Here is a 14,331-nt window from a genome sequence, read left to right as displayed (position 1 = left end):
GTTAATAAGGCTGTACTAGTACAAACTCCAAATTACTTTCAACCTGCACACAAATCATGGTGCACTAGCAGTTTTATACTTCGCCTACATGAAAATCTAGCCGCAGTGACTAGGATTTAAACACTAAATTCTTCCCATAAGCTAACTGGCATGGCCACTGAACTATAACTGCAAGAAAAGTGTAATGTTGTTCATACTGCTTGAAGACATTCATAAAAATCATGATGGCCAGTTTGATGACAGAGTACGTAAGCACACATTTTGTGCCTTTCTTGCCACGAAACTTTTGTCATATTCACTCATGTATAGGAAAGGGGGGGGGGGGGGGGGAGGGGAAGGAGGAGAAAATCTCTTGCAGCTGGATATCATTCTCTTCCCTTCTTTCACCTGCTTTGTGGTACAGTTCAGGTGCCCATTAAATGACCGCACCTTTCGTTTCCCTGCAACAACCTCCATCTCCTCTAGTCTAAAGCAACAAACAGAATTACACACTGACAACACGAGTCAGCAATAATAATTGAATGACTTGCACTGCGCAATGTACTGCCATATACAACAAACTTTCATATCAAGAAAAAAGAAGACAACTCACTCCATTACAAAAGGACATCAGAAACACCAGTGGTTTTCTTTATTCTCGACAAACGAGAAAACGGACAGGATGAAGCGAGAGAAATGTGAGCATGTGTGGCGAGTCTATGCCTGAAGCTTTGCCTTAGCACTGTAGGCAAAGTACCAGAGTAGCGCTGCAGCCAACCCAGCCACAAATTCACTCTGGATCCAAGGGCCAAGGTAGGTGCCCTGGGTAAAATATGGGAAACCAGATTGTGAGTCCCAACGACAAATGGGGGAATGTGTAACGAATGATTAGCACATTGTGCGCATGCTTCATGTAAGGTGACAGGACTGGCTTACTCTGCGAATACAGTGAACTCTTATTGATCGAAACTTGCTTTTTTAAAATTCCAATTATTCCAATTGCTACTTTGGTTATAAAACAACAGGTAGATCAAAAGGCTTCTCTTGTTTTGAACAATGCACATATAATTTGAACTAAAGTCTGTCCCCCTTGAGTTCACGATTAACCAGTCGAACAGAAAAGGAACCCTAAGCTCCCTAAAAGGGACACTAAGGGGTCTCGTCCGGGTCACCAGTCGGGAATCGTTGCAGAGCACAAGAACAAGCAACCGGCATGGCATGCGTTTAGAGATGTCATGCTTATGCACACAGCATGCGTGGCCCAACTCTGTTCTTTTCTTTTAGCTGGCACCAAGGCGCTACCCGTGAGCTAACCTCCGTGGTACAGCATAGAAGGGTGCTACAACTTAAGCTCCCCCTTTATCGTTTGGTTTGGTTTGTGGGACTTACAGCCCTAAGTGACTCAGGCTATAAGAGACGCCGAGTGGAGGACTCTGGAAATTTCGACCACCTGGGGTTCTTCGACGTGCACTGACATCGCACATCACATGGGCACCTTGGCTTTCACCTCCACCGAAAAGCGGCCGCCGAGGCCGGGACTTGATCCAGTATCCTTCGGAACAGTAGCCGAGCGCCATAACCACTGCGCCACCCTGGCGGGGCCCACATTTATGGGTATGACGGGATACCGTACATGTAGTCTGCTCACTTGATTACCAACCCCTTAATTAGTGCCTCTAATATACTACACATTCTTATTGCCAAACAGCACTAAGTTACCATGTTATTTAGCTAACAGTCGTAAGCATGAGAGCCATTGAGCAGGTGGCGAGGTTAACTGCATCCAACTTTTCTTAATAAAAGTTGGTTTTATGGTTCTCTCTGGCTATGTTAACACACACCTGGCAGCAAGAAACACATTTAATGTCTGATTAAAAAAAATGGATTTAAGAACTTTTCTTTCACTCGATTCAAGCTAATAATGCAGAGCGTGAACCATATGTAAGTGAATGGCCATTTGGCCAAGCCTCTGGGATCCGAGCACAAGAAACTACCTCCACAACCGGAGGCTGCTTGCGAAGATGGCCAGTGGCGGTGACACCTGTATCTCACTATTTGACCAATCCTAAGTTCCAAATACTTTGTCTGCAGTGAAAGCATAACCATGGCCGCTTGATGGAAGCGCACTAGGTGCGGCCTGCTACGTCGCCCGAAACCGGCTAGAGGCGCCTACTTCCAGTCGCCACCGCTGCGGCGCCACCGTTCGGGAACAGCTGCGCGCGGAGAGCTGCGCCTGGCTGCGCTTTGAGGGAGGCGTCGGCGTGGTAGAAGCGTTTTATTTTAAGGATATAAGAGCTCCGCTTCATACAGTTTGGCAACAAGAATTAGTCTATACTGCCATGTCTAGTGTGACCATGTCAGCACTTAGCGCTTGCTCGGCAAGGATGTATACTGGAGTGTACCCCGAAAAACTTATAGTCACGGTGGTTCAAGGCCACTCGAATGGAGAGCTCGCATTACTGTGATGTTTCATCGAATCCAGTTGTTCGTCGCATTAAAATGTGACCCGGCTGTGAACAATTCGAAGCTGTTCTGCAGCCATGGTAGCCTAATGCATAACCACTTAACTATGTCGCGAATTCCGTGTGTCATTTTCATACCATTTACTCATTCCTGCATACAGCTTTTATACACAAATTGATGTCAACCTGTTCTAAGCTGCCAGCGCTATCCAATAAAAAAATGTCCTACTATGAGCAACCTCTGTGAAAATGCGACATGTAACCAACCTTTCTATCTCATTGTGACAAATTTTACGGTGAAAATATCAAGATGTTTATTAGGGGTAATCTAGATGATAACCTGGGATCTTCTACTCAGTTGGAGACCTTAAACATTGTACGCCAGAACGCTATCTGTCATGGCTTCCCGCATTTTGCATGACCGGACAAAGTAAGCACGCTTGATAGAGCCGGTCTGCCTCAAGGTGCTACGTATATGCGCCGAAAGTTTTTATTACTATCTTTATTGGCTGCTCGCAAACCCATACAATTTTGCTGGTTCGTAATTTTTAATGGAAGAACGCGCATCAAGTGTTGCTGTTGTGAAACTCATGTTCACGCATCAAAGCGCAACTGCAGCCGAGATTCAGCAAGTAGCCGAGTACGCTTATTTAATGGCCACACAAAAAAAGGAAGAAAATTACCAATCGCAGACGGAAAACTTTTCTTGGGAGAGGTATGCCATAGCCATACAGATCGCTCCACTGTTGAGTTGACATTTCCAGCCCAGCTCGCTATCAGCGGGGGCAGCAACTTAACGATATCTTGCATAGCGCCTTAGCATGGGCACGATCATTGTTTTTATAGATTAGCTGCAGGTACTGTGTACAATGAGAAAACAGTGATGAAACCAAAAGTTTACACAGCTTGCTTATACTTCACCGGACCTCTTCAGACTTCATCATCCTGTTAATGAAGATGCTCGTAAGCTGACAAAGCTTGATTACTTCCTTTGCAGGGTACATCAAGCCTGCATTGTCCTTGGTTTTCATTAACCTGTAACTGGTCCAGTTGACTATATTTCCTGCAACAGGCTCTTGCTCGACTGACATGTCGCCTCAAAACCATTACCAAATATCGCATAATTTAAGCAACAACCTGGTAGTGATAAACAAAACTTGGGGTTCTTAAGTCTCCTTGAGAAGCCTCGTTAGAGTGCCCGCACTTTGCTACCTGCTTATTCACCGTATCCCGTAATTGCTGCCTCTGTCACATATCATTAGAATACAGCCTTAAGCCACCGCATTATATGAAATAGCACCCTACACATAGCTATATAAAGCCCCTCTTTACCGAAGCCGTACGAACGTGCCCTATAAGAGTATAGTGTGCCTGACTTGGCATCTAAGGGTCCCGCTTTCAATAATTCCCATTTCATCCTTACATCTTATTGACTCTCTCTGGTTTGGCAGCTCCTGCCACATTGAACATGTCAAGTGTTCTCATTGAGCCAAAGGCGTCTGGCCATATCACCAACTAAAGTGCCTCTTACCAGAGAGGTTTTTCTCCGACTGTTCGCCGACAGAGCGGGCGCAGGATTTTCTGTCGAACGTGGCTTTTCATTTTATCGCATCGGCTCAAACAGTCTCAACAGTATAAATAAATGTATGCACAGGCTCCTTTACTTGCAAGGCCACTCAGACTAGAGCGACAAAATTTAGAACAAATTGCATGCTTATATAAAAAAAACACTTCGTAGCTTTTTCTGATATGTCCTCGCAACATAACCTGCGAGAAAAGCTTCTGGTGCTACTTCATAGTGTTTATTTGCTTCATAACACATCGTTAAAAATCCTAGTTCACTGGCCAGCTCCCTGGTAACTAAATAGGTTAAACAACGTGACGGGAACACAGGAAAAGAGGACGACACAACTACCACGGTTGGGCCGTCTTCTTCTCCTGTGTTCCCGTCACGTTGTTTGCACGGTTAACCTATAATTAATCACCAACAAGTCCAATCTGCTGTCCCTTGTAGCAAATTCAATGGCAGCTGATAGGGCATTATGCTTCAGCATCTGAACTTTTTAACCTCAGCGCCGCTTTCATTTCAGAGGAAGCGAGTGCATTTTCACTCCTCGCTGCTGTCTTTGCCTGAAGCGAGCTCAGCAGATAAACTTAAAGGGTCTCTTAGATGTCTCTTAAGCGCACGAAAGCCTACCCTTCTTCTATCATTTGCCTCTCATCGTTTGCCACAGTTCGTCATTTCAAGTCGTCGTTTGATATATTGGTCATTTCTCAGTCATGATGAGTCTGCCTGCGTAGTCATTGTAGCCCTTATCACTCATAACTAAGCCGGTTACTCATTTAGAATCAGCAGTGGTCATTACATGTCGTTTCACATATTGGTCATTTCGTAGTCATTAACAGTAATGATGAGACATGCCTAGCTATTATAGTCATTACCACACATCGCTAAGCACTTTTACTCATTTCTAATCAATTGCGGTCAATACATGTCGTAGAGTGATATACTGGTCATTACAAATCATTTTAGTCATTATTAACCCTTATTAGTCATTAGCATTAGTCATTACCTCTATCAATGTCGATAACTTTTGTTGATTATCTATCACCACCAATCATTTTCATTCTTAATCTCCCTCCTTGCACGTCCGCTTTTGCGACTAGAACACCAGTGCACAGATGCGACGCACAGATAACAGGCACAGCTTCTGCGCATAGATTTTCGCTCCATGAGCATAGAACGACTTTCGCCTTAAAAAACAAACGCATCCAGTCTCAACGTTAACGTGCTTGCACACGCGCACACAAAATGTTTGCGTTTACCACGCAGACGCGAGGCGAATGCGCCCAGAACGGAAGCAAACAGCACGCTCAGAGCCGGCGACCCTGGCGGCGACGTGTCCCCGAACAGCGGCGCCCTCAGCAGAAATAGCGGGCGCAACTGTAAACTCCCCAAGGACGCGCTTGCCCATTGACGACGGCGCGATGCAACAGGCTGCACCCAGTGCGCTTCCATCGAGCGGCCGTGGCATAACCTTTGTCATTGCAGCACAGTGATAATATCTAATACCGGCCAATTTCAACTTGACCTCGTGTCTGTTTATTGCAGTGCTCAACAAAGATCAAATTATGGGGATGCTTAATTCACTTTTAGAGTGGAATATGATATCATTAGAAGCATTGCTGCTGCTGCAGGCTTTTTTAAGTAGCATTCACGGAAGGTTGCGGACCCAAGCTACTACCCTTGGCATCTGTTAATGGTCTCATGAAGTCATATACTTTGGCATCTGTCAGAGCTCCTGCCAACTCGGCCATTTCACACAGTGTCGTGACGTCCCCCTGCCAATGGGGGACTTCCTTTTCACTCCTTTGCCACCTGCAGCCATAGCAACTGGATAGCGTTAAAGGCCCCATCCCCCCAAATCCAGCATCGGCAATGCGAGAAAATAACCATGGGCATGGCTCTTGCAGGTTACAAGTGGATCATTGGGTTTTGTGACTCGATGAGACTACACAGCAGGGTTGAACTAGCCGGTGCTGCCAACTCGCGCTTTGCCACTGAAATGGGAGGGTAAGATCAGAATCCAGCCTTTCTAGGCTCTTGGAACCCAAGGTATGCTCCATTTCACAAGATGCTTGCAACACTATGAAGGGCGAGAAGAGCCTGGGCCAATCAGGATAATGCGCACAATGTGACTGTGTTCCTATCATATTCTTACAGATGGTCGATAGGTGTTTAGTGTAGCCGCATCATCTTGATTGGCTGAGGTCTCCCTTACCTTTCGTAGCGCTGCAAGCTGCTCGTGAAATGGAGCATACACACGCTGCCTTAGGACGTGCAGGTACGATCATGTGGCTTCGTTGAGGCGGTGCTTTACATCTATAAGGGGTGGCCTGCCATACAGTATGGTATCTTACGCCTGCGCAACAATGAGTATGAGTGGGATAACAAGAGGCACTAATTAAAATATTTTTGAACGAGTCGTTAGCAAAGTAAGTGCGTGCAAATGAGGATCCGCGAGGAAGGTTGGCAAATGGGAGCCATTAACACTGTTGTGTCATACCCTTGAAGGAGCAGATTAAGTGTACCACAATTTTTAAAATTTAATTATTTGATTGTGACAGGTGGATGTTGCCTGATGGTTTTATAATGCCACTTATTGAAGGATGCTAAGTTTCCCTTCCAAATCCTGAAGCTTCCAATGTTTTCGCATAAATTTGTTCACTTGATTGTGGTAAGCAGTTTATGATGCCACTGTTCCAAGGAACGGAGGTTTTCTTTCCCAATGGGGCCTGTAATGTTCTCACATTAAAATAAAATATGCAGATGCCTGTAGCAGAGCCATCTGCTGAAAATGTAGCCAGTTACAGGAACTTCGCAATGGTATGTGCTCTCTTTACAAACAGACAAAAAAACATTTTACAGAAGCTTTACAGAGGATGGTCACAGGGCAGTCTAACCATGTTCTTATAGATTCTTGAGGAAACTGCAGCGAATGCAAGAAAAACAGTGACCTATAAGTACCTATAAGTGAGCTGGGTAGCAGTGACTGCCTTTTGTGTCATTAACGACTACAAAGAGGTACTGCATGAAGCGACTTTTTCCTGAGTTATCTTCCAAGAATCAACTGGAAAATGAAAAGCAATGAAGATGCAAGAAATTCCATATACTGCTTATCTCTCTTTACTAGAATGAGGCCTAGAGAAATGCGGTAAAACCTAGAAATGTGACCCCACAGAAGATGTATCCAGTAAACTATCGAATTCGTATAATGCCTCCGTAAACCAAACTTAGCAAATGTGTCGCCATCCTCAATATTCACAAAGGCACAAGTCCAAGCAGGCTATCCCACCAAAGGTGGCCTCTGCACTATGAGTACAGCTCGGCACCATGCTAGGTGGCTCACTTGCACTCATGGCATGAGAAAATGCAGAGACAAAGTAGCCACAGTACAAGGAGGTGGCTGAATATCCATGTAGTACCCGGACAATCTGCAAAGCTGCAATGCAGTTTTACCAAAGCTCCCATGTTTTGTTCACTTTGGAAGATATGGATGCAGATGATTGAAATGTTATCAGTAGAGATGGCATACTTCATTCCGAGCATTAAGTCCCACCACGGCCAATTGCCTCGTGGTTCAATTCCACAACGTATCACACAGCCCTCCCAGGCTAACAAAGACAGACTTGAAAAAACACTCCAGTGAAATCTTTAGCATCAATTTCCTGTGCAAATCTACGAAGTAGCCACAAGGCACAGCAAAGGCCTGGAGTGTTGTCGAGGGGCAGATGCACCAGACAGGTAGCACCGATACTAAAGAATGTTATTTTGTCACTTCATCACTTCGCTAGCACTGTTAGCAAACAATGATCAGTCCCAACCCTACTACTGCTCATCATTCACCTGATGCTCTACAGGGCTTTCCTTTTTTTTTTCTTTCCCTCACCGATCATGTGCAGGCAAGCACTGAAGTTGCCACCTTTGGGAGCGTTTGGGCAAAGCTTACTTCCATGAAAGGTCAGAAAACATGCCGTTTGAGTACTTACTGGATGATTAACGTTGATTGTGAAAAGTGGTGTCACGCCTTGGACACTCTCTCCCGTTCGTTGGGCCTAAAAGGGGCAAGAACACATAATCAGCATAAAATATATAAAAAGTATGCATGCTGCCTCATTTAAGAATCTGTGACCCAATTTTCGTTGTACCTTTCGCAGAGCACCGTAGCCTTCTTCATCATACACCCTGATGAGATAGTCCCCAGAGTGTGCCTTGTTCAGTTCTTCTGTCCAGCTCACTTGATAATCATTGGTCTCTGTAGACTTGATCACAGGGACAATCTTGCCTTTCACGTCCGCATACAATGGGACATTCTGGAACCAAACATGCAATGGTTAATTAATGGATGTTTATGTAATAAGCCACACAATAAACACACATGTTGTAAAAAGATCTGTCCTATAATTTCCATTCCCTTCCACTTTTTACCATGCAGTGAAATCTGAGACAGGCATTTCATAGCAACAGCAATTAAATGCTTTTTCCTGGATTCTGCGGTGGTGAAGTGGTGGTGGCGGTACAAGTACTAGTAGTAGCAGTTGGCATAACCGAAGGGTGGTTGACATGAAACTCCTACAAAGGGTTGCTACGATGGGAGGAGGAGGGTTACTGTAACGAAACGAAATGTGCAACTGGACGTTAGTATTAAGAGTGTATTTCCTACCAAAGCGTCTACCTTATTTTGCAGCGACTGCTGTTAAGCATCCATTCCCTAGGCTTTGTGTCACTGTGGTAGTAGTAGTTATGGTTGTTATAATTGTAGAAAACTGCGGGGAGAGATCTCTAACCCCCCCCCCCCCCCCCCCCCACACACACACACACATTACACTTAAATTCTTTACATCAGTACAGTCGCCGATCGATATTTCGGATGCCCAATTCTCCAGACCTGCCTGAAAATCCGGACCTTGCCATGGCACTGCCACGCACTCCATAGAGTCAATGTATAACACTGACCGATATTTCGGAAGTTTGAAATCTTTCTCGTTCACTTTTCCGGACTTTTTCTTTCGATTCGCGACTCAAGAGCTGCCGAAAACGCGAACAACGCCGGTGTCATTTCGCTTTTCTGGCTGCTGTTATTTTGGTTTCCTGCAACCTCGAACCCATGTGTCATATCATTCGATCGGAACCTCGCACACGACTATCGTGAACTAGAATATTCTAGTACACTATACACATGACCTACTCCTCACATACCCGGTGTAGCCTCGACAGCAGGCACCACTTGCGCCATGCCGACTGCTGCCCTGTCCCTCCAGTCCACGACCTACTAGTGCCAGTTCTGCCGTGCTGCCGTTGTGCACAGTCGTCAGTCGCCGCGGTCGCCATTCACGTGTTGCGTGTTGTGCTGTTTACATCGCCGCATCAACTACCGGACACTAATGCCCGGCGTTATCTGGAAATGCATGCACCTCTATCGGTCACGCGTGCTTAGTAGCATGGTGTTATGCATGGACAGCGGCAAAACCAACAGTGTCGACTGGTTGTCTGCACTCGGCATGCTTTCCAATGCACGGAATGCGGTGACCGAGGAGACACTGTGGAATTGCTTCCGCCACGCTGGTTTCGCGATCAGAGATTAAGTGTCATCGTCATTCGATGATAGTGCCAGTGAATCCCATCAGCCATCTTCGTTTGCTGACCTCATCGAGAACTTGCGCGCTGCAGGAGCCGTTCCCATGGAAGTGATGCTGGAGCAGTTTGCTAATGCTTACAGCGAGCTATGCGCTGAACTCACTGACGACGAAATTGTTCACCAGGTGCTCCGACAGTGAAGAGCCAGAGGCTGTGCTGCCAGCTAGCAGTGAACTAACCCGAGCTCCGATGGTGCTTTCGGCTGTGTACAGCGAGAACGTCACCTTTGCCGACGTGCAAGCCGACTTAATTGTACCGCAACAGAACGCCCCGCAGAGGCATATTGACCACATTTTCAAGCCGCTCGCAAAATAAAGTGACTTTTTTTGCGTGAATTCGTTTTTTCAGACTGCCTGATTTTCTGGACGCTATCTCAGCCCCTTGAGGGTCTGAAAAATCGGTCGGCGACTGTATATCATGATAACATACCCACAGCTGTCAGTGAGTGTTATATTACATGGCAGTAACCACCCCATGAGCTTTTTTGCTATTAGCTCACATCAATTTGCAACAGCTGTGACCATCATCAAACTCAACAAGGCATGACAAAAAACAAAAACAACACAAAAAAGCCAGCAAAAAGAAAGTACAATACTTGTTTTTATTATAGCATTTAAAACATTAAATCTACAGCAAGCCTGTAAAGCTGTTACCTCTTGAGCTGTTAAATTGAATTTTTTCTCTCACTTGTTTCGATTTCAACACCCAGGCGATGGCTATGATGTCAAAGTTGCATTTAGGTCGCGTGAGGGAAAAATGAAAAACAAATGCAATATATAATCACTCCTGCATTGTTTTGATTCACTAAAAAACTACAAAGATGGCCTCTGGCCTCACGAGCCTCAACTCTGGCCTCAAGAGCCAGAGTTGCCGAGTGAAGAAGCAGCGATTATATATCGCAGTTTTAGCACAACAGCGTTGAAGGCCTTACTCTCCAGAAAGTCCAGCACCAACAATATGGGGAAAAAATCACAGGCATCGCCCCAGCAGGTGGTAGTTGGCAAGTGAAACTGCCATGCACTGACTGGTCATTTGGTAGCGCAACGTCGCAAGACAACAGGGCATAGGCAAGTTGGGATTCGCTTCGTCACTGAAATGGGAGGCTGGGATTGGAATCCACCCTTCTGGGACCCTTGAATCTCAATTCACACACATTGCCCCTAAAGGAAAGAAGCCAACAGTTGGCGAGGCCAAGGAAAGCATTGGGGATTGTAATTTATGCCTTATTTTTATTTTACTTCGATAATCACATAAATTAGTAATGTAAACTGTTGAGGGGAAAGATAATTGAACGCAAAGTGGAAGAAAAAATGTGCCGATGGTGGGAACCGAACCCACGACCTCCGAATATCGCGTCCGGTGCTCTTCCAACTGAGCTACATCGGCCGCTGTCCCCCCTGCTGCTTTCTTGGGTATTAATGTTGTCTGTATACGAACCTTGAGAGTGTTCACACTCTCAAGGTTCGTATACAGACAACATGCAGCTTCATGATGCATACATTGACCTCTCTCCTGCATCAATGCTGAAAGTAACATCCAGTCACAGTGAACACATTAAACTGAAAAAGATTCATGGAAACTTGAATGTGTTACATGCTGTTTTTGCAAAGTAGATTCCCTAAAAATCTCCTTTTCGTATAATATAGGTTGAAGGTTAACATTTATGCTTATGCAGCCCATGATACATTGTTCATAATGCTGGATGCACTGCAGTTCGGTATCTCAAACAAAGCGAAAACTCAAGGCACATAGAATTTCAGGGCTCATGTCCCAGAAGATCAATAAACCTTTAAGATAGCTAGTTCCAGTGGAGAGTAGCGCTTGTCCCTAGTGTTTTTTGATCGCGCTACAAGCATCTCGAATGAACTGCCCCACAAGATTCCTACCGGCAGAATGAGTTTCATGCAAAGTGTGGTTTGGTTTATACTTGTCCAAAAGCAACTCGGGTTGAGGGACGCCATAGTGCAGGGCTCCTAAATTTACAACCACTGGTGGTTTTCTAACGTTCACTGATATCGTCGCACAGCACACAAGAAGTTAGCTCTTCACCTCCATCACAAAGCGGCCACCGTAGCTGGGATTGAATCCGCATCTTGGGGGTTCAGCAGTCGAGTGCCCTAATATCCGCTGAGCCACTGCGGCGGGTTTTCACAAAAAGGAGAAGATATTCACAGAGGGTTACCTGAACATTCTCCCGGCACCTGAGGTGGAATTCGGCAATGAATGCGATGTTTGCGACGATGAGTCCATCAGTGGTGGTGTAAACCTTCGGTGTCACCTCGGGGTTGTCACACGTTTTACCTGCCAGACACCGCACAAGGAAAAGTAAAGCGGTTTTAAATTCCGTGCATTGTGTGGAACAAGCGTGCCCTGGGCCGTCAAAAAAAAAAAAAGCTTTTTTGGATTTCGATGAAGTGCAAGGCAAATATGATATAACTAGGGGTTGGACGTTTCGGTTTAAACCTAAAAACACCGATAAAAGTACGCCGAAAGCATTTTTGAAAGGTTCGGTTTAAACCGAAAAAGGTCAGTACTTTTTCATGCTCACCGTGAACTCTCGAAGATGGGAGAAAATTACAGCAGTGTTCAATACATGGGCATGATGTGATATAGTGGGATCGTTGGTTTAAGTACAGCGGATGACGGTTTTGAGGCATTGTTCATGGCCTCACAAATGAAGAAAGAATGGCAGCCGTGCTTCCCGACCCTCATAAACATATCAAGCGTCTGAGGAGGGGCGCCTGCAGCAAGGCAGGCACTTCGAGGGGCGAAGGACAGAGGAGGCGGCGGTTGCCCTCGCCATGTCTACTACTCGAGCCACCGCCATCTTTAGACTCTAAATCTGCCATGCGGAACTTCGCCCGTGGTTGGATCTCTGGCCCAGCCTTCCGGTTCCTCACCTCCCTCTTCCACCCGGACACCCTATTCAATTAATATGGGTGCCCGCTCATACGTGTCACCCAGGCAACAAAGCAGCTCACTCTTCTGCTCGAGGATACTTCAACCTAGCAGCGGCTGCCACCGCCTGAGGAGATGCTCGCGAGTGCATGATATTGTATCACGAAACCTCTATCCATTATCGTGATCAAGGAACCATCTAACCTCCTCCTCATAAATCTCTGACTAAGCTACAACAGGTGACATGGCGGCAGCTTCAGTCCCGTACATTCCCATCCCCTGCTTTCTTAGCTCTGATCCATCCAGGACTGTTCTTGCTACAGTACACCCTGTGCAGGGCATCTAAAGCTTATCTTGAACACATTATGATCAAATGCTCGGAATTCTACCCTCCAGCCACTTGGCAACTCTCCGACCTCGGACTATAAGAGGCTGCAGTGTCCAGCTCTGACCTGGCCGTTCAAAAGCGGCTGACGGACTGTCTTTGGGAGTCGCTGGGGAGCACCAGCTTCCGACCACAACACGTAGCCAAGAGCCGACCAGTCATTAGGATGTAATCACTTAAGGCTCCCAAGATTGCATAAAGTATTTGACCACCACCACCAGAGCATTTGCAGCGCAAGTGCTTCCAGGAAATTGTGAAGACCAGAACTAGCCAGTTTCTTGTCACGTGACACTTCTCAGACACAAGCCGTGAGAAGCGCATTTGTTTTTTAAGTGATTTGGTCGATGAAAAAAATTTGATCTTAATATTTCAGCTACTCCTGTGTCTAACCTGTGCATTTATGTTTTACATATGCGTTTTGTCATAACGCTAAATTTAACATTTTCTTCCAGGAGCTTCGCTGTATATATAACCAACTGTACAAATAATAAAAGAGCATAAACAACATGCAAAAATAATCGAAAATCAACACTGTCACTTGTAACTGTAGTACATGGATGCCTGTTATCTCACCGAAAAAAAAAAAAGGAAAAAGAACGCTCTTTCTTCGGCACAAAATAATATTAACCGAAAAAAAAAAGGCATTGGTGTTTGCAAATAATCACCGTAAAAAATCAGCCGATTTCTCTGAAAATAAAAACCGAAAACTCCAACCCCTAGATATAACTCAGGTACGGCCACGAGAGTATAAAGATGTGTAGTTTATCTGAAAGTAAGAGATTACTACCGTGACTTTCAATGACATTTTAGTGTTGCTCTCTTTGGCATCAGATATCAGTCTAACTGGACACTATCTGAAAGGCAAGTAACGCTAACCAACTTAGATCGAGCTGAAAGCTTCTGGAACGAAAGGAGTGACCTACAGCTCCGCTACAGGAATAGCTACATATTCAGGCTAATTACGGTACAGGGAAACGACAACGCTTTGGCTCTGGAGTTCGTGAGAGCTTCATATTAGCACTCTGATCATGATAAAATTTCTGGCAAGACTCGCAATGACAGTGGGCCTTCGGTCAAGACGCGAGCGCGATGCTAAACCGGCGAACGAATCCCAAGCCTCTCAGTATTTTGAACTAAACAAGAACGTCAGGTATACACATACTTAAAGAACATGTATGATGTACAGCATTATTAGACACAAGATTGACAAAGCAAAAGTAACACTTACCATAGCAATGTCCAACGAAAACCAAAAGCAGAGCGGCGACAACACACCTCATCGCTGCCATGTTGCTGAAGAGGGGGAGAACACGTGTAATGACGTGGTGGCGCACTCTCACACGCAGCACATTCAAGAGAATAGAAACGGACCAGTTATTCAATCATATCGCATAAAATTTGCAAAATAA

The 14,331-nt window shown here is 45.4% G+C and overlaps 1 protein-coding gene across 1 annotated transcript; it reads right to left on the bottom strand.

Moving 5' to 3' along the window:
• Positions 1 to 596: 596 nt before the first annotated feature.
• On the bottom strand, positions 597 to 14,287 carry Tapdelta (Translocon-associated protein delta). Its single transcript, XM_084595276.1, has 5 exons — positions 14,151 to 14,287; positions 11,822 to 11,940; positions 8,151 to 8,315; positions 7,992 to 8,057; positions 597 to 801 (listed from the first exon to the last, which is right to left on the bottom strand). The coding sequence occupies exons 1-5, from the start codon at positions 14,209 to 14,211 to the stop codon at positions 697 to 699; spliced, it is 516 nt and encodes a 171-aa protein (XP_084451402.1). The 5' UTR covers positions 14,212 to 14,287; the 3' UTR covers positions 597 to 696.
• Positions 14,288 to 14,331: the final 44 nt, after the last annotated feature.

This window comes from Amblyomma maculatum, chromosome 1 (genome assembly GCF_055883805.1).
Source record: "Amblyomma maculatum isolate TAMU_Amacu chromosome 1, ASM5588380v1, whole genome shotgun sequence".
Lineage (NCBI taxonomy): Eukaryota > Metazoa > Arthropoda > Arachnida > Ixodida > Ixodidae > Amblyomma > Amblyomma maculatum.
This window is presented reverse-complemented; position numbering and strand designations above follow the sequence as displayed.

Coding starts and splice junctions, on each gene's coding strand:
- Tapdelta (XM_084595276.1), bottom strand. CDS start 14,211: ATGGCAGCGATGAGGTGTGTTGTCGCCGCTCTGCTTTTGGTTTTCGTT. Junction 8,316..11,821: donor GGTGCCGGGAGAATGTTCAG/GTAACCCTCTGT, acceptor GTTTGGTTCCAG/AATGTCCCATTGTATGCGGA. Junction 802..7,991: donor CAATCAACGTTAATCATCCA/GTAAGTACTCAA, acceptor TATTTTACCCAG/GGCACCTACCTTGGCCCTTG.